The sequence below is a fragment of the Peromyscus eremicus genome, chromosome 1 (assembly GCF_949786415.1).
Source record: "Peromyscus eremicus chromosome 1, PerEre_H2_v1, whole genome shotgun sequence".
Taxonomy (NCBI): Eukaryota; Metazoa; Chordata; class Mammalia; order Rodentia; family Cricetidae; genus Peromyscus; species Peromyscus eremicus.
The window spans coordinates 3,405,442-3,425,542 of NC_081416.1; the positions used below are offsets into that span (position 1 = coordinate 3,405,442).

Here is a 20,101-nt window from a genome sequence, read left to right on the forward strand (position 1 = left end):
GTACCTGAGTAATCCAGAGGGCATGCAGTTTTTCTTTTGATCTCAGATTTGATGAAGGCCAAAGGCAGTTCACATTTTCAAGACATACACAAAAAGGACACCCCTGCTCATTAAATATTACAGAAATAGTTGTTAGTAGAAAGAGGCAAAGCACTTTTGAATCCCATAAGAGCACTAGCTGCCCCTGCAGGAGATGGTCACTAGAGTGTGTTTCTTGACACTTACTGCCAGGTGCTAAATGCAAATTTTAAGAAAGAGTATGGTGGTGAACTTAACTGTCACCCTGACAGGACCAAAGAAGACTCAGAAGCCTGGTAAGTGTCCTCTATGTGTGACCGATTTCATGGAGACAGTCTGTGACAGTCTGAGTGGATTTGGGAGGAAGGTCCACCCTCAACATTAGTGTGCTAAATGGGCGAGAACAGGTCTGGGAAAGGTGGCTGTCCTGAAGGCACCCACAGACTCTGCTTTCCAGCACAGTCACGAGATTGCTATTCTATTATATCCAAAGGTTTTACTATAAAAAAAATCAGTGATATAGCAAAGTTGAATTTTATAATGAACATAATGGATGCTGGTATTCCCATCACTTTTGAGTCTCCCATTGACATTTTTACTTTGCTTGCTTCATACCTGTCAATCAACCATCATCCTATCCACCCATTAGTATATCATGTATCTTGAAGGATAGTACCAAAGAACATTCTTACTCCTCCAAGAATATCTGGGCAAATTTATTAGGTTTTTTAAAAACGAAACAAGCAACAAGATTGTCTTGAATAATGCACAGAGACACATACCACATCCTTCACTTTCCAGGCTCTGGAGAAAGTATGAGAACTATTTCAGTGTTTCATCTACCTACCTAGAGCAGCCCTGTAGACATCATCATCATCAATTCCAATGCTTCAATTTATGAAGATGTGGGCTGTTAATTATAGAGAATAGTTCTCTGCTCCAGATGGACGGCTAGCAGTAATATTTTTCTTCCTCTGCTCTCTACCCTTGTCTCCCCAACTCCAATTATTCCTTGAGCATAGAATCACAGTGCTTTCTACACCTAACTCCTGTCACTTAGAGCTCTATATTACCTATTTCACAGCCTTGTCATGAAGATCAAATGTGAAAAATAGGAGAGCATTGTGTAAACACCACGGCTAAAGCAGCATTATCACGAGGAATCATAATGCCTCCCCTACAAGCAAACAGCTACAGTGATGGTCCACACAAATACGAGGCTTTTTAAAACCAGGCAAAGAGGATCTCAGAGGTTAAAGGGACAGAGAGAACATTGGCAGCTGCCTTTACTTCTCCCCGTCAGTAAGGCAGCTTGTCAGGGATCAAGAGGAACCTTGGTCTATATCACCTTGGCTTGTTTTCATTAGTGAAGTATTTGTTTTGGAAATCTTCCCAGCTTTAGAGCCATGCTTCCATTAGCTGGGCACAGAACTATAAATATCCATCACATCTGACCAGTGTCAAAGCTTCTCCTGTGCGCTGTTCACCGGGGGAGTGCTGAAAGAACAGACACCCACCCAGTGTTCAAGAGGGTGTGCATAGGATCTCTTTTTTGAGTAAACATTTACTGTTGACTTTTGGATAGACATTCTTGCACTAAGACGACCTCAAGAGTGTTGTAAATGAGGAATTGAAGGCTGTTGGGAACTGTTCACATAGGGTAGTTTGGTAGCACAAGATACTTAGAGCTTAAAAGATGTAAAGAGGTATGTTTTCCATTTTGGGAGGGGATAAATACAAACCACGGCAAGGTCAAAGTTAAGTTGGGGAGTAAGCAAAGATAAGTAAGTAGAGAGGCAAGTTCATTATCCATTACAGTCACAGAAGCTGCCAGGACCCTGGCACTTTGTTTTATGTATAAAGGAATTGAGGAGAAAGATCTGGAATCTCTCTTGCTCTTGAAAACATTCATTTCATTTAGAGTTGACCAGAAAAGACAATCATAATATAAAAAAATTTCTTTTGGATAGATGGACTATAACATGTAAACAGAGAAATGAGTGTCGCATGTGATCAGACTACCAATTACATTCACATTGAGTGTGTTTACAGTATGGATGGCATCCTAGCTATGAGGAAACTCCAAGACCATACTTAAACAATCAGCTCCAAAACTAAAACATGCTTTTCAGGCAGGGAACTGTGATTCAGAACAGGACTCACTGCGCTCATCTGAGGGAAAGAGAGTGCCTAGCCCATCCCACTCACACCGAGATGTTCGCAATGAGCTGTTGTCTCCTGATGGCACTGAGTCCCCTAAACACACACTCCCCTGGGTTGGTTCCACATCAACAATGCAAAGTTTTCATCATAGCTACAATTTGGCTTCCTATAAGCCACACATACTAGGAAAAAGGAAGCTGGCCAAAAGCATCAAGAACTTGTTTCCGTGCTAGTGAGTGTTCTCACAACAATCAAATTACAACACACTACACAAATACACATACATCAACAGGTGTTTATACAGGAAACACTGGTGAATGCCTAAGCATAGAATGCACATATTTGTGTGACAGTTTACATGCTAATAAGAGTTCATTATCATGTTCTGAGTTAGAACCAGGTAAGGGTCCTGACAACAGTGACTTCAGTGCAGCTGTTTTGTCCTCTCAGTCGAGTGGGTTTAACTACTGTTGGCTCATGCATCATACCTGACTGCCCAGGGGGCGGAGCGCCTGATGATCCTCTCGGTAGACACAGGAACACCGTCAGGACGGCAGCTCTGTTCCCAGCACAGGGTTCTATGGCTATTGGTTTAGGTGCACCCTGAAAAGGAAAACCCACTGTAAGTTTGCATAGGTGACATGGCCTGGCTAATTTTCTTTGCATTTCTTTGCAAATAGATTTGGCATATCTATCTTTAAAGACGAGTTCCATGTATGCATGCTGAATACACCAAACACAAGTGACATTATTGCCAATGTCAAGCAAATTGCCAACATTCAAGAGTCTACCCTTTTAGCAGTTTAGCAGACAATATAATGTTGTTACATACAGCCCTCCTGCTGTACAACAGATATCTAGATTCAGTCACCTTATCAACCTAGGTTTATGGTCATTGCTCTATGCCAACTTCTCTATCCCTTCCTGACCTAGTGACCACATCTCTGTTCTTTATTTCTGTATATGTGGCTTAAGGGAACTCCATATATAATGGAGAGTTCCATTATCTATGTATCTATATATCTATAAACATGCACTTCACATACACATACCTGCACACTCACCTCTTTCCCACTTGCACACAATTATATGCATATTTTGGGCTCAAAATAACTAAAGTGACTTTTGAGACATTACAGGTTATCATCTTAGCCTGGGAATGGCAGTGTGGGCTACATTATTTGAAGAATTACAGGTGGGAGTCAGCTGATATGTCAAAGTGGTACCTCTGCATAAAGGCAAAAATTAAATAGAAGAAAGACAAATAACAGAAAAAATACCTTCAATTATTAGAACAAATAATTTATTCAGTTTTTTTCTACCGAAGATATTTGAACTTTTGAAGAAATATAGACATATGTAGTCATTCACCTAGAATATTCTAGAATATTGCCATTTCCAGAAAGCTTAATGACGCATTAAAGATAAAATATGTCTCCTTTTATGTAAAACGTAGACTGAGTTCCCAGTTACAACACTTTTATGTGGTTATAAAGGATTTCTCCTTTATAGCAACATAAATCTCATGTATAAAATTTTCCTCCTATAGATATATTTTGGAAGTTTTCAATACAAAGGTGGCAGCGGCCAGGGTGGGAAGCGAAGGGCATTAAAATGTTCAAGATAGTGCGATCAGCCATGCTGTTTTACTGGCACCAAGTTACACGATCTGATGGTCTGATACTTTTAAAGTTTACATTTAATTTAACAGATTAAGTTTTGAAAATGTTAAGTCAGAATTAGCATAAATACATAGGTATTATCCAATGATGTAAATATTTAGAGAATAGGCTTGTCATATGGCAAGACTAACTGAAAAAATGCTATGAAATTTCCAACCATATTTCTAGGCAACTGAAATGTATTTTAATTTAATAGATGCAAAATAGATGTAAAGGTCAATTTGCTAAAATATACCAAGAGAATGTAAAATGAATTCCAGGTTTAAATGATAGTAATTTATTAGAAATATCAAAATCCCTTTCATTGTATATAAGAAAAACTGATGATTGGTGTCAACAGACAAGGTTATTTTTGCTTTTTTGTTTTCTAGCTCTAAGTGCAACAAGCAATACATTTAGTTTATCCAAAGTCATTAAAAAAACTGATTACAGAAACTAGAATGGCAGAATTTGAATATGACTAAAGATTTTTGAGAAATGGTGTGGTTTGGTGTGGGGCTTTAGGAAAAAAATCAATGGTTTGGGAGTCCATTTGGGAATCTTGTTGCCAGGCTACCTTCCTACATTTTTTTTTTCCGAGACAGGGTTTCTCTGTGTAGTTTTGGTGCCTGTTCTGGAGCTCGCTCTATAGACCAGGCTGGCCTCGAACTCACAGAGATGGCCTGGCTCTGCCTCCTGAGTGCTGGGATTAAAAGCGTGTGCCACCGCCACCTGGCTTCCTACCTTTTAACACTACAGGAAAGACTGTAAATTCCAAAAGACCAACTGAAGGAAAACTTAGTAAACTGTAAGTTTAACTGTGAGTTTCTGGTGGAATACTGCTTAATCATGCAACACTTTAAACTACAGAGACCGCATCGGAGGACAAAGGGCATGAGAAACCGGACCATGGCACAGGAATTATGCCATTATGCCTATGGAAGACCTAGTCTGTAGATCTGTAGAATCACTATCCTCCTCTTCCTCTTCCTCCTCTTCTTTTTCTTCTTCTTCTTCTTCTTCTTCTTCTTCTTCTTCTTCTTCTTCTTCTTCTTCTTCTTCTTCCTCCTCCTCCTCCTCCTCCTCCTCCTCCTCCTCCTCCTCCTCCTCCTCCTCTTCTTCTCCTTCTCCTTCTCCTTCTTTCTCCTTCTCCTTCTCCTTCTTCTTCTTTTTGAAGAAGAGACAGGGTTTCTCTGTGTAGCCCTGGCTGCCCTGAAACTCACTCTGTAGACCAGGCTGGCCCTGAACTCACAGAGATCCACCTGCCTCTGCCTCCTGAGCACTGGGATTAAAGGCGCGTGCCACAACACCCAGTTTGTAGAATCATTCCTAGACTAATTCTCTCACTCTCACTTTTGCTGTGATCATATAGAAAATACCTTTAAAAACCTCTCTGTGTTGATAAGCTATGTAAAAGATTAGGCCGGGCGGTGGTGGCACACGCCTTTAATCCCAGCACTCGGGAGGCAGAGCCAGGCGGATCTCTGTGAGTTCGAGGCCAGCCTGGGCTACCAAGTGAGTTCCAGAAAAAAAAAAGGAGATTAAAATTCTATTTTAAAAGCAAATTGGCTTACAACTTGGTCTATATTCAGCTCCAAGAATTTTCATAGAAGGATATTAGCAAAACATGAATTATTTATTATGTTTAAAATATTAGTTACTAGCCAGTTCTTTGACACTTCTGGAAGGAATTCACATAATTAAAAATTTTGTGAAAGAATTTGTGACAATATCAGTTTAAATATGGGGTTTTAAATTTAAAAAAAGGAAAGAAACACTATATAACATTAGAAATTTACAAAAGAAAGTGGCAACATGCTACACATGATAATATTTTGGATAACCTGAGGTTTGTCAGTTGTTTTGTGACAGACATATAACTGTGAATCACCATCACTTCACAATGACATAACACGCTCAGAGAACCTTGCAATTTATCGTGGATTTTCCAGGGCCGCCCTGAGGGGAGATAAGACTCAGATCTGCTGCTGCCTGCAGCACTCGGCAGCAGGACTGACTGCAAGGCATTTCCTGTTTGTTGTGCTGCAGAGAGCTGGTGTAGAAAACACTGACAATGATAAAACACGCTGCAGCCCTAGTTCAGGAAGCACGCGGCATGGACACCCACACGGAACTGCTGCTTTGCTGGAGGTTTTTCAAGTCGTCATTATGACGGGTCACAAATGTTATGGCAAATCCTTCCCAGTCTTTTTTAGCTATTAAAGACAAATAACCAGAGAAGCTTCTGGAATCACAAATAGTTTCGGGATATATCTTGAAACATAATATGTTCTGAAAGTGAGACTGTCATTTGTGACATGAGTCCCTGCAGGTTTAGAACACGCCAAAGGGCAAAGCTAGCTAAAGGTTTCCTCTTCACCTGCTCGGAAACCCCAGAGAGGTCATCCCTGGAAGCCCGTGGCATGGAAGCCTCGGGTTTAACAGAATATCTGATGCTCTCAGACCAGTTGCTCACTCATGTGCAGGGTTCGGATTCATAGGTAAGAAGTGAAGGTTTAGAGCAAGACCATAAGGATGGTGGTCAGACAGACACCCCTCAAAGCCACATCGGTGTCACCTCGCTATGAAGCTGTCCGTGGAGGTCATGGTCTTCCTGCTGGCGCTTCCCCAGTGCTGGGGTCGTGGGTGTGTGCCACCTAATACCACCCAAATCAAGTTTCTCATTCTTACGCCCTCTCTTTGAAATGCCCAAGCATTATGCTGACCTGGGGGACGTGTCTCTCAGCCTTTTAATACAGGTATTGGGGCATATGTTGGGTGTCCATGAGTTCCCGAGCAGGCCTGAGTTAGTCTTTGCCTTGTCTGTAGCATGTTGTGGTGAATACCACATGAGTAAAAGAGAGGAGATAGGAGCCAGTAAGCTTGTCACAGGGGCAGCAGCCAGCCAACAGTACGACGACATGACAATATCCGCTTAAGGGTACTGGAGGGACAATAAAACACTGGAAATAACAACTACTAACATGTACTGAGTACTTTAGGTACTCTGTGTGCTGCTAAGCATTTCACACACATTGCTATGTGTAACTATGTAGCTGTCTTACTAGGAGAAAGTGTTATTTTCTATTACACAGATAAAGAAACTAGAGTTCAGAGAGGTCAGCTGATACTGCCAAGTAACCCAGGCAGTTGGGGCAGATCAGGATTTGAATACGTAGGTTTTTAATTGAAATTCTAGCCGCAATGTTATCAGGCTACTCTACGTTCTAAATATACAATTTTACTAAGAGTACATTTTTAAAATTCAAGGCTTCTCTCATCCCTTCAGTTGGCTATGAGTAGTAGAAACCAACTGAGGATTTTAGTTATAAAAATTATATATGTATGCCCATTTATTTTAAAAATATTTTAATTAATCATTTGATAATTTTATACACTTTTTTATTTAGAATTTTTAACAATTTTTTCCATAGAATAGATTCTGATTGCGCTTTCCCCCTTCCACTCTTCCTCCCCGATTGTCCCTGCCTCCTCACCCACCAAACTCTAAGCCCTTTCTCTTTCTCTTTTTAGAAAAAAAAAAAAGCAAACCAAACCAAACCAACCAAACAAACAAAAAACTAGGCAAACAAAAATGAAACAAACCAAAAATAAATAGCAAAGGAAAAAAGCACACTAAAAAAACCACAAGAAACACCCCTGACATAAACACATCCACACAAACACCCCCCACATAGCCACAAAAACACACGAGTGTTGGAACAAGCGAGTCCCCGGGTCAGCTTTGCACTGTCTGTCCGTGTGCCACGACGTCACTTCCTCCAAACGTAAAGTGAACCAGTAGGCTGAGTGACTTTCAGGGTCCTTTTCCTCTTTAATAATTTGTGACTATGATTTATATAATTTATGGACAAACTCTAGAATATCTGACATAGCAGTACCTAGTACTTTGCCTAAGTATCATGAAATTTAAAATTTCTAATGCTTGCTAATGTTTTTTTCCTGCTCAGGCACTTTTAATGGCCGTTATAATTTAAAGAACATTCTTATGGGATATGATGAATAAGATCACATGGGCCTGAGTAGCCACCATCGCATGCCAAAAAAGCAATTAGAAAATTGAATCAAGGAATTAAGGATTAATGCAGCTATGTTATAGCTGTCAGCAGTAATGAGTGTTTTGACAGCGAAAGAATAGTCTGATAGTATTCACAAATACTAATCTGATATATGAGTGAACTATTAAAAATGCAAACAACTGCACATTAATCACTCCAGCGTTTCACTTCTAACATGTATTTAATGCTATTCTTACCAGACCTCTCTATAAATATGAACAGTTTGTCATTTGCAGTTTGATGACTGTTTAGCTTGATAGAAAATTTAGTTTTTTAGTCACATTAATAAAATTGAATTAATTTACTGAGTCTTGAATTAAGTCAGTGCAGTAGTTTGTTTATAGCTAATCAAATACGTTGGATTCCATAGGATCAGCAAGTCCCAGGCTTCCAGAAGCCAAAATCAGATTCTTGGATTTCACTGTCAGTCTTGAAAAATGGGTGAGGCTGGAAACCATGTTCTTTACTGATTGACTTTTCCCTTACATGAAATGATAAATGAAAAAGGTACATTAGCTGGCTTCATTCAGTAGGAGAATCCTCAGTAAAAAAATAAATTAAGCTGATGGAATACCCTCAAAAACAAGGGTAAACCATTCTGGAAGTCTATTCAGAGAGAAAAAGGTACCGTCTGTGGGAACAGGTAAAGGAATAAACAACTCACAGAACTGGTTGGAGGCTCTGAAGGACCCAACTGTCAATTACTTTCACATCATACTAAGTACTTTCCTTTGAGGACACATCTCCATGTGTCTCTGTTCTATTACATAAAGGCGCACATTCAAAACCATTCATGTATGCTGAAGGTTCAAGTCTGTAGTATTCTATGTTGCTTGATTGAAACTTGCTTTTTACTACATGGCAGGGACTTGGGAGTGAGGAGGCTCAGTTGTGATAGCAGCCACCTTAGTGTCAGTTTTACAGCCCAGGAGTTACGTACCAAAGGAAAAACGGAACAGTGTGATCTCATGTTGTTGGAATTGGTTAACGATTTATAAATGCTGATAGGAGGTGGTTTTGAATGGATCATCTTTAAAAATTGATTCCTGGTAGTACTTTTCAAACACTTGACACAGATTATCTATGAAATAATTGCCATAAGGAGAGTTTTAATAATCTATATTCTTCTCAGCATCTCAGCACAAAAGCAATTTAATTACCATGCTTCACGTGTGAATCTGAAAATGGAGACCATCTTTCCAGGCTGTGAAAAGCAGTGCTAAATGAGGAACGGGTGTGCTGGCCACATCAGTCATCTTCCTGTCTCGCTCAAGCACAGGGCTGGGCCTTTGCCATGTTTTCGGCCCACCTAGCGTAGAGGCCGGCACCGCCCATTACCAGAAGACCCAGCTCCATCCTTTCTACCCTCAGGAACTAGTCCAGGCCATCCTGGGCCACTCCAGGACCTTCTCGCTCTATCCGGTGGAGCAGTTCGCTTCTTTCAGGGATCAATGGGAGTTATGCTGGTGATGAGAGGCAAATCCAGCAGCCAGCGCTCTGGATTCAGGCTGTTCTCTAATCCAGATGTGAGCTTGGTCAAACCACTTCTCTTGTCTCAAATGTCTGATGGGTAAGATAAAGCTGAAGGAGGCTTACTCCCAGTGTTGACACAAGGACTAGAAGAATTTAGGTAGCTATCCACAGACATATAGCAAGTATGTGACATGGTAGATCAGCTGTCCTGAAAATAGCACCCACACAGCTCTCACTTAGCTGTAGAGTTGTTCTCTGCTCCATCAACTCAAAAGGAAGCTATTTGAGGGCAAAGTGATAGTTTAGGAATCTCTGTTAACGGCTTAAATGAGTTAATTAAGAAATTCAGCTTTTCAGGTGAGAATTCTGCGTGGGAAGGCACATCCCCGATGCCAAACACCTCGTGCTGCGCATCAGCACAGCTGCTGAGGATGTTCCGTTTATTCACAGTGGGTTCTGCTTTCATCAGATCTTATCTGTGGGCCTCATGTGCTGCACAGAACAGACTTTCTCTAAGACCAAGGTGTGTTTAACACACACAATAAGTGGATAGTCATGAATGCATGCATGTTTCCTTTTCTTTCTTTTCCAAATTGTAGGCAAGGCAAACCTCTGAGACTTGTGGGAAGATATGAGCAGAACCTCAATGTGGAGCAGATCAATAGACAGCAACAAGGAAGTTAAATTAAGATTGTGTTGTGATTTCTCAGACTAGTTTATTCCAAAGCATAATGTGTCATTAATGCAAAATGCCACCTTGGGAACATGGCTGCCAGGACAATTCTATTCAAAAGGTAACGGTAGGCATCAGGGTAGAGTGTTGACTGTGGTGCAGCCAGTGCCCTCACAGCTGACTGTAGCTAGGTGTTGACAGAGAAATTCTCTATAAATATGCAAGGAACCCTGAAAGTGAGAGTGGAGGGGACACAGGAGGATGGGCAGTTCACCAGGAAACTGAGGAAGCATGGAGAACAGAGAGGAACAACGCAGAAGGCTTGTCTGAGAAACCGCTAGACGTCCCAGGAGAAGAAGACAGGGCCCTCATCAGTCCCTCACACTCTCCTTGGCCAGGTCTGAGTCTCTGCTAAGCGCCGAGATGAGATGCTGGGATTGGGGCTTGGTCAGTGTATCAAGGTATGCAGATCCTCTCAGACCGGCACCACAAACCTCTCTTGGGAATCACTGTGTCCTAGGGAAAACTGTTAGGCTTAGAGCACATTAAATTAAAACATTTACTTCTGAAACTTCCACCATAAAAGTAAATCAAGAAGCACTGTGAAAACTCAGTGTCAGCAGAAAGAATGAAGTGCAGATTTGGCAATATTCTTAATGAGGAATCAAATGTTAATAGATCCAGCATAATAAATGACTTTCTACTATGATTATTATACCAATCACAACCTATTACAAGTAAGAAGAACATGGTCAAAATTCTGAATGAAAGAGCTTATTTAACTTGTACAGAAATGCACATCAGCACTGTAGAGTGAAACTTGCCTGGACAGAGAGAATGAGTCATTCTGGATGACAGTTTTCCTAGAAAGCCAGACATTAACCCTACAAGGACCAGAGCTTCACTATTTGGAGTATCTGAAATAACTGTTTCTCTGCTTCTCAACTAGACCACAAAATAGGAAATAGAATTGAATGCTTGATGCTTATTTGTTCTTTATACAAAGGCAAGCAAGGATTGCGCAGCTGCCAGTGAACAGCGTCGATGATTTTCCACAGGACACGACAGTGATACACACACTGAATGATCTTCTCAAGGGCTCCTTTCTCCACCCTAATCTCTCCTGTTACTATGGATATGGTTAGCCCACCGACATCACTCCAAGTGCTACCTAGCTCCAACATTCCCGATCACATGGACCAAAATTTGTAACAAGCCCCTGTTCCTTGAGATCTGAGAGCAGATTAGAGTGTTCAATTTCAAGACCTCAACAACAGAATTTGGAAATATCATACTATAATGTCTAGAAATATTTCATTAGACTTAAATGATTTTTTGCATGTGAATCAGACTTAGTTTTAAACCAGACAAGATCTTGGGTATATTATTTAACTTTTTTGTGCCTCAAGTTTTCCATACAGAAAACAGAGATTATAAAACCTAACTTGTGAGGTTATAAATTTTTATAATAGGTTAAATAATTCACAAGTGTAATTTTTCTTAGTCAAAATTAATTGAATATCAGCAATTTCATCTGGGTCAACCTCACTAACTCTGTTTCCTCTCCTTTGGTTTGGTGAACCATGGCAGGGGAGCCTGGGGCTTTGTGTGTCAAGGTCTCTTCTTGTCCTTCCTGGGTACTTTTACAGTCTTGGACTGGATCTAAAGGGATGAGACCAGTATTCTAGTGTTTATGAGTTAAAGTAGGAAGCGAGTTCCAAGTTCAGACATTATTCTATGGTAGAGAAGATGATTAGAAATCAATGCAAACGTTAGAAAGTCCTGAGGTAAAGCCTCTTAGAGATACGCAGGCTACAGGAAACTTCCTGCTTACCAAGAAGAGAGTATAATAGTTTATGTGAGGATATGCTCAGGAATGGCTTTTTAGGTGTGTTTTTAATGTTTCTGACTGGCCCAGGAAGCCTCTTCTTGCCCGCTCACTCTCTATTTTATATATATCTACATCTATATATTGTAACATGAGTCTTAAAAGGTCTTATTAATAAAAAAAAAAAACAGATGCCAGCTATTGGGGTGAATTCTGAAAGATCAGAGAAGCAGAACAAGCCACAGCCAAACCTCACCTCAACAACTCATCTGATCCTGTTTCCACGAATCCTCAGACTGAAAGCTTCTGAGTCCTCACACAAATGGATCTCAGCTGAACTGCTGCTAAAAAGCTTCCAGTCCATGGTCCTCACACCTTATATACCTTTTTTGCTTCCTGCCATCACTTCCTGGGATTAAAGGTGTGTGTCTTTCCCACTCAAGACATGAGATCTCAAGTGCTGGGATTAAAGGTGTGTCACCATGCCTGGCTGTTTCCAGTGCGGCCTTGAACTCACAGAGATCCTGATGGATCTCTGCCTCCCAAGTGATAGGATTAAAGGCATGTGTGCCACCATTTTCTGGCCTCTATGTCTGTCTAGTAGCTGTTCTGTTCTCTGACCCCAGATAAGTTTATTAGGGTGCACAATATGTTGGGGGACACAATATCACCACACTATATCCATATATCTATATAAAATATACACACACATCCACACATATAGAGATACATATATATTAATGATATATAATGTATATTAAAATGTCCTTGATTTTATTGTGAAGTGGGTTGAGATAGAAATGGGTGATGGGAGAAAACAGAGGCAGAGGGTTCTTTTCTGCTTCTAAAAGGCCAAGTGATTTTTCCTCTAGGTATATAGGACATCATCCCCCATGCGCAATGGAACCCACAGATGGCATCTGTCATACTTGCTCATGGCCTGAAGTGTGTGGAATCCTTACATGTCAAAACTAAATATATTTACACAACATCCTTTGGGGCTTTTTGTCACATGACTTCACCATGTGCACACAACTGACATGTATTAGCAAGTGAAGGATATGAGAGTGAATAAATCTTAATCCCAAAGCTCCGTTTTCAGTATGACTAAAAATTAATGGTCAGAGTCTGTGTAATGACCCTTGCCCTAGTTTCAATCCTGCTGTTTTACAAACTCTCTCTCGGTGACAGTAATTATCTACTTGATTAATCCCCAAGGAGCCCTCTGTCACTGGGTGTGGCCCACTGCACACATCTGGATCAGTGTGCCTAAGAGCACAGTTAAGATACCAACAGCATAAACACTGGTACCAAGGCGGAAGTAAACCTTGGATGTTTCTCCTCTGGTCTGTGGTAAATTAAATCTTCCCCCAAATTTGCAGCCGTCAGAATGTTAGCATGTTCCTTTGTGTGGAAATACAGTTTTAAAATTTTGGATTTCAAAACTGCCTGACCTCAGCCTCAGGGCTGAAGTACTGATCCCCAGAGGTGAGGCCTTTGAGAGGTCATTAAATCCTAAGGCTTAAAGCTCTGTGTTTAGCTCACTGATAAATTCATGGCTCAACTAGCTGGTAAGCAGCAGTGGAAACTTTATAAAGTGGGCCTTGCTGGAAGGAGGAGGTCACTAGAGTGTTCCTTAAAGGGCATCTTTTCCCTCCCTGCTTCCTTGCCTCTGTGGCACCCAATGTGGCTCCACCACATGCTCCTGGTTGTGATCTCCTGCCTTACAATTGGCCATGGTGATGGGGCTGGCCATTATGGACTGAGCCATCTGAAACTGTGAGCTAAGTACATTTTCCTTCTGTGAGTTTCTCAGCTGTTTTGTCACGAGATCAAAAGCTGACCAATACAAAGACCTTTCAGATGCAATTAATTAGGATTAATTAAAAAATCATAGCAGAGTAGGATAGACCTGATGTTCTCTTGAGAGGCCACGCAGAGACAATACAGAAGAGAACATCACAGGAAGAAAAAGGCAGAGATTGGAGCGATGAGTCCACCAGGAGGGAATGACCATGGTCAGCTGGAAGCCAGCTACCACAGCCAGGAAAGAGACGAAGTACCCACTTGCCTTCAGGACCTTGGAAGGAGTCAACTCTGCCAGCCTCTTAATCTCAGACTTCTGGTCCAGAGAACTGCTGTTTTAAGCTGCACATTTGTAGTAACTTTTCACAGCAGCCTTGGGAAACCAACACAGTGTCTCTAGTCACAAACCAGCATCTACTAGAGTAGCCAGGCAACACTGCCTGCCTGTTATCTTCTTCCATTGCCTAGAAATGACCATGTTGGTATAATACTGAAATGGTGACCAACACAGTGTTGGGGGCATTCAGCTACCTTCATCTGAGAAATAAGCAAAATATCAGATAAAATGGCAAAGGTCAGCAGAGAAACTCACTTAACTATGAGAGTTTTGTGCTCATCCTGCAATTAATGACATTAGTAAACTTAGAAATCATCATAATTGCTCCTAAGAATGTAGGCACAGGCTATGTTGGATGTGAGGTTCCCTAGGAAACAGATTCTGCCTCTTCGAGATGTGTGAAGCAGGTTTACTGGCAAGCAGCGTCAGGAACAGCATCTGTGTCTGTGTAGGGTGGAGACAGCAGCGCTGAAGAATGCACAGGCCACCCCCAATGCGGAGTCCTGCGGCTGTGCTGACCCCCAATGCGGAGTCCTGCGGCTGTGCTGACCCCCCCTCCAATGCAAAGGCCTGCGGCTGTGCTGACCCCCAATGCGGAGTCCTGCGGCTGTGCTGACCCCCAATGTGGATTCCTGCAGCTGTGCTGACCCCCCCCCCCCATGCAAAGGCCTGCGGCTGTGCTGATGGGTCTTTGAAGGCCTTTCAGCTGCCCTGTGGAATAAGTCTTTCCCTGGGATGGGGCTGACACAGGAAGAGGCAGGTTCCCTGCAGGACTGTGCTCTGAGCTGGGAAGATGAGCCGCTCAGTCCCAAAGAGTTAGCACACCCCAATACTACTACAGTACTCAGGATTATAAAGAAGAATTCTCATTGGCTGAGAAAGGGACTTAAGCCAGCCTCAAGCAAATGGACTCAGGAAGCAAGCAGGTGTATCCATTTTAATATCTGACAAAACAGACTTCAAACAAAAACTAATCAGAAGAGATAGGGATGGGCATTACTTACTCATCAAAGGAAAAATCCACCAAGAGGACATTGTAATTCTAAACATACATGTATCAAACACAAGGGCACCTAAGCACATAAAAGAAACATTCCTGCAGCCAAAATCACACATTGACCCTGACACACCCAGAGGGAAATTCCAATACCCAACTCTCACCAATAGACAGGTCACCTAGACAAAATCTAAACAGAGAATGTCAGAGTTAAATAATGTCACAAATATAATGGACTCAGCAGACATCTGTAGAACATTTCGCCCAAACACACACAAATATACTTTCTTCTGAGCAGTTGATGAACTTTCTCCAGAATTGATCACACTTGGACATAAGGGAATCTTAACAGATGTAAGACAATGGAAATAACAGCATCCTACGTGACCACCATGGATTAAAGCTGGATATCAACAACAGAAACAAAAGAAAGAATATGAACTCCAACCGAGTAACTCACTACTGAATGAAAAAAATGGGTCAAGTCAGAAATTAAGAAGCAAATTAAAAACATTTTAGAATTGAATAAACATAATATACCAAACCCATGGGACACAATGAAGAGGCTTCTAAGAGGCAGGTTCATAGCACTAAGTGCCTACATTAAAAGAAAATAGAGAGAGCTCATTTTAGCAACAACATACCCGAAAGGTCAAGAACAACAAACAAAATAATAGCCATAGCCAAAGGGAGTAGATGGCACAAATTAATCAAACTTGGGGCTGAATCAGTAACATAAAAGCAACAACAAACAGAACAAAGAGTCAATGAAATAGAGTTGGTTTTTCGAGAAAAATCAATAAGTTTGATAAATCTGTAGCCAAATTAAATAAAAGAGAAAGAAGATCCAAATTGATAAAATTAGGGACAAAATGGGGACGTCCCAACAGACATCAAAAAAATCAGGAGAATCATAAGGACATACTTTAAAAATCTATATTTTACCAAATTGGAAAACAGAAAAGAAATTGATATATTTCTTATATATAACTTATTGAAATAAATAAAGATAAGATAACCAATTTATATAGGCCCATAATCCCTAGTGAAATTACAAGCAGTAATTAAAATTCTCCCAAACAAAAAAAGTCCAGGGCCAGATTGACTCAGCACAAAATTCTACCAGACCTTCAAAGAAGAATTAATGCTAATACTCTTCAAATTACTCTGCAAAATAGAAACTGAAGGAACATTGCCTAATTCTTTTAATAAAGCAACACTTACCCTGATACATAAACCATACAAAGACCCACCCCCCCCAAATCACAGAGCATTTTGCCTTATGAACATAATAGATGCAAACATTCTCAACAAAATACTCATATAAACTGAATACAAGAACTAATAATCTAAAAGACATTCACCATCATTTTGGTGTGTTCTTGGATGTGGTTGGCAAGTATCTTACTGAGTATTTTTGCATCTATGTTCATAAGGGGAATTGGTCTGTAATTCTCTTTCTTTGTTGAATCTTTATGTGGTTTGGGTATCAGGGTAACTGTGGCCCCATAACATGAATTTGGTAATGTTCCTTATATTTCTATTTTATGGAATAATTTGAGGAGTATTGGTGTTAACTCTTCTTTGAAAGTCTGGTAGAATTCTATACTAAAACCATCTCCCCCTGGGCTTTTTTTGTTGGGAGACTTTTAATGACTGCTTCTATTTTAGTAGGGGTTATAAGTCTACTTAAATTGTTTATCTGATCTTGATTTAACTTTAGTAAATGATATGTAGGAAGAAAATTGTCCATTGTTTTAGATTTTCCAATTTGTTGGAGCACAGGTTTATAAAGTATGTTCTTATGATTCTCTGGATTTCCTCAGTATCTGTTGTTATGTCCCCCTTTTTGTTTCTGATTTTATTAATTTAGATATTGTCTCTCCATCTTTTAGTTAGCATTGGTAAAGGTTTGTCTATCTTGTTGATTTTCTCAAAAACCAACTTTTTGTTTCATTGGCTTTTTTTATAGTCCAGTCACCATCAGAGAGGCTTTGGCAGCAGATGGGAGCAGGTGCAGAGACCCACAGCCAGAAATTACGCAGAGAGAGTCTAAACTGGAAGTCTCCATTGGGCCCCTAACCTTGGAGATCACAGAACTCTGCAGACGAGGGTAAGGAAAGATTATAGGAGCCACAAGGGATGGGAGACACCAGGAGAATGTCCCACTGAGTCAACTGAGCAGGGCTCACAGAAAATGAAGTGTCAAGCCAAGGGGCCTGCATGGGTCTGCCAGGTCCTCTGCCTGTGTGTTATAACTGTTAGCTTGGTGTTTTTGTGGGATGCCTAACTGTAGGAGTGGGTGTGTCTCTGACTCCTTTGCCTGCTCTTGGGACTCTTTTTCTCCTATTGTGTTGCCTTGTCAAGCCTCGATATGAGGGCTTTTGCCTTGGCTTACTGTATCTTGTTTTGTCGTGTTTCGCTGTCATCTCTTGGAGGCCTGCTCTTTCCTGAAGAGTAGAAAGAGGGAGAGTGGATCTAGGGCAGGGGATGGGGGAGCTGGAAGGAGTGGAGGGAGGGGAAACTATGGTCAGGATGTATTGTATGAGAGAAGAATCTATTTTCAATACAAAAAAAAAAAAGATTATCCACCATTACCAAATAGGCTTCATCCCAGAGATGGCAGGATGGTTCAACATATATAGACAAACATAATCCATCACATAATCAGACTGAAAGACAAAACCACACAGTCATCTCATTAAATATAGAATAGGGCTTTGACAAAATCTAACATCCCTTCATAATAAAATTCTGGAGAGACTAGGGATACAAGGATACTTCAGCATAATAAAGGCAATATATAGCAAGCCCACATTCAACATTGATGTAAATGAGAGAAACTCAAAGCGATTCCACTAAAATCAGGAATAAGACAAGTTGCCCACTCTCTCCATACCTACTCAACACAGGACTTGATGTCTTAGCAATAAGATAACTGAAGACCAAGGGGATAAAATAGGAACAGAAGAAGCCTAAGCATCCATAATTGGAGGCGATATGATTTTATACATAAAAGACCCTAAAAACTCCACAGGAAACTTCTGCAGCTGATAAGCATGTTCAGCAAAGTATCAGGATACAAAACTAACACATAAAAATCAGTAGCCTTCCTATCTACAAATGACAAACAGGCTGAGAAAGAAACCAGGAAAACAAAACCTTTCACAATAAGTCTCAAAACACACACACACACACACACACACACACACACACACACACACACAGAGAGAGAGAGAGAGAGAGAGAGAGAGAGAGAGAGAGAGAGAGAGAGAGAGAGAGAGACCTTGCGATAACTCTAACCAAGCAGATGAAAGACTTGTATACTAAAATCTTTACGACACAGAAGAAGCTGAAGACAGCAGAAGAAGAGATCGATGTAGCAATTACAGTCATGATGCACCTGTGTTTTGATTTCTCCCAGAGTTCTCTGAGGTCGCTATAATACTGGCTGGTCAACCCTCTAAGAGAGAGATTGCTCTTCAGGACCACAGCCTGCCTCTATAATTTTTCTACTTGGACTAGCAACTCTGATGGTAATTTTTCTCTTTAAAAAAGGACAAAAACTATTTTACTGTTAAATCTATGGCCATATCAGCAGTTTAGAGAACCAAGTAAGCAGTGCTGGAATTTTTTTCGTGCTTCTTATTCAAAGAATTCACTGTATCTTAGTTTATAAGTCAAAGCTTCCAGAGAAGGTGGTCATCCTTGTTTGGCATGCAGTGTGGTGAGGATGAGCTCCCCAGCTGATCTTAGGGTTCTAGAAGGCATCACAAGGAAAGGCAGGAACTTTTCCTTCCTTTGCCTCCTAAACTAAACTCTTTCCACAAACTGCAATTTTATGCCTTTTCTTTTATAACAACAATAATATCAACTACTATTTATTGCCATTTATTGGCTGTTGGTTGCTCCTTTGGGAAGACTGAATGGTGGGGTGGGGAATCATTTCCATCAATACTTTTAAGATAAAGAGTAGATCCTATCACTGTGGAAAAAAAAAAGATACAAATTGAGGTAGAATTTCCAATTTCAAAGATGGAAACCTGGTAGGGGGTAGCTGTGGGAGCCCATTCTCGGGTTCCTCGTGGCTTTACCCAACAGGTCCGCATAGAGGATGATTAGGACCACGGGCCTGCATGCAGGTGTCTGAGATGGTCTGCACTTGGCTGTGCTGGGGGAGGAGGTCTTTTGCTCCACCCCTTGGCGTCTCTATAAAAACCCTGGGGCAGAAACAGTCGGGCCCGTTGGAAAAGGTTCCAGGCCCTCTCGAGGCTATCCTTTATTTTCTATCTGTTTATCTCCGCAATATTCTCCACAATAAATCCTTCTATCTAATATTTCCTGCTGCTCGCACTCAAGAAAACTCTGAGGAACTGTGAGGTTGGTGGGTAAACGCCCCACAGGTAGCAGAATGACATATGAGGTATCAGATTGTAGTCCTGCAATGTATACAGCCTATCAGAGAAAAAACAAAGGCGGTATTGCATAATTCAGGTCCCAGATCTGGCACTAGCTTCATATCTGCTGGGAAGCTCCTTCATTCAGAATGTGTGGAGACCGATCATGTTGCTTAACTGGACGAGCCAAGAGAGGGATAAAAAGGCAGATACTCTTGTCTGGACCTCACCAGAAGGGAGCTGAATGGTGACAGGATAAGAACTCCATGAGTGACCACACCGTTTTAACATTTACAATCCCTGGACACACGTACCGTTCATTTTGCAGATGGTGGAATTCAAACTTTGGACCACACTGTTTTGGCCTTTAGGCATGATCATGGCATGATAAACAGGGTCTTTCCCTTCACAGAAGGGAAAAGAATGACTAAGAAACAAGGAAGATGTGACAGCGGACCACTGGGACAATCCAGTGGTGGGAGGGCACATTATAAATGGTGACTAGGAAACACCCTGCAGAAGTGCGGTTTGAGCATGACTTAAACCAGGGTGTGAAGTCAGGTCTAGAAACCACACAGATAAGAGCACCATAGACAAAGGCCCCCACGGTGAGCTAGGACTGGTGTCCAGCAAGGAGACTAATGGACTGACTTGGGGAATATACAGTGT

General features: G+C 41.1%; 1 protein-coding gene across 1 annotated transcript in view; it reads right to left on the minus strand.

Moving 5' to 3' along the window:
* Window positions 1-20,101, minus strand: part of Atrnl1 (attractin like 1) — a 582,942-nt gene that overhangs the window by 96,219 nt on the left and 466,622 nt on the right. Inside the window, exon 28 of the mRNA XM_059256021.1 lies at window positions 2,670-2,784. Coding sequence (XP_059112004.1) covers window positions 2,670-2,784 — 115 coding nt within the window. The remainder of the gene's footprint in view (window positions 1-2,669; window positions 2,785-20,101) is intronic.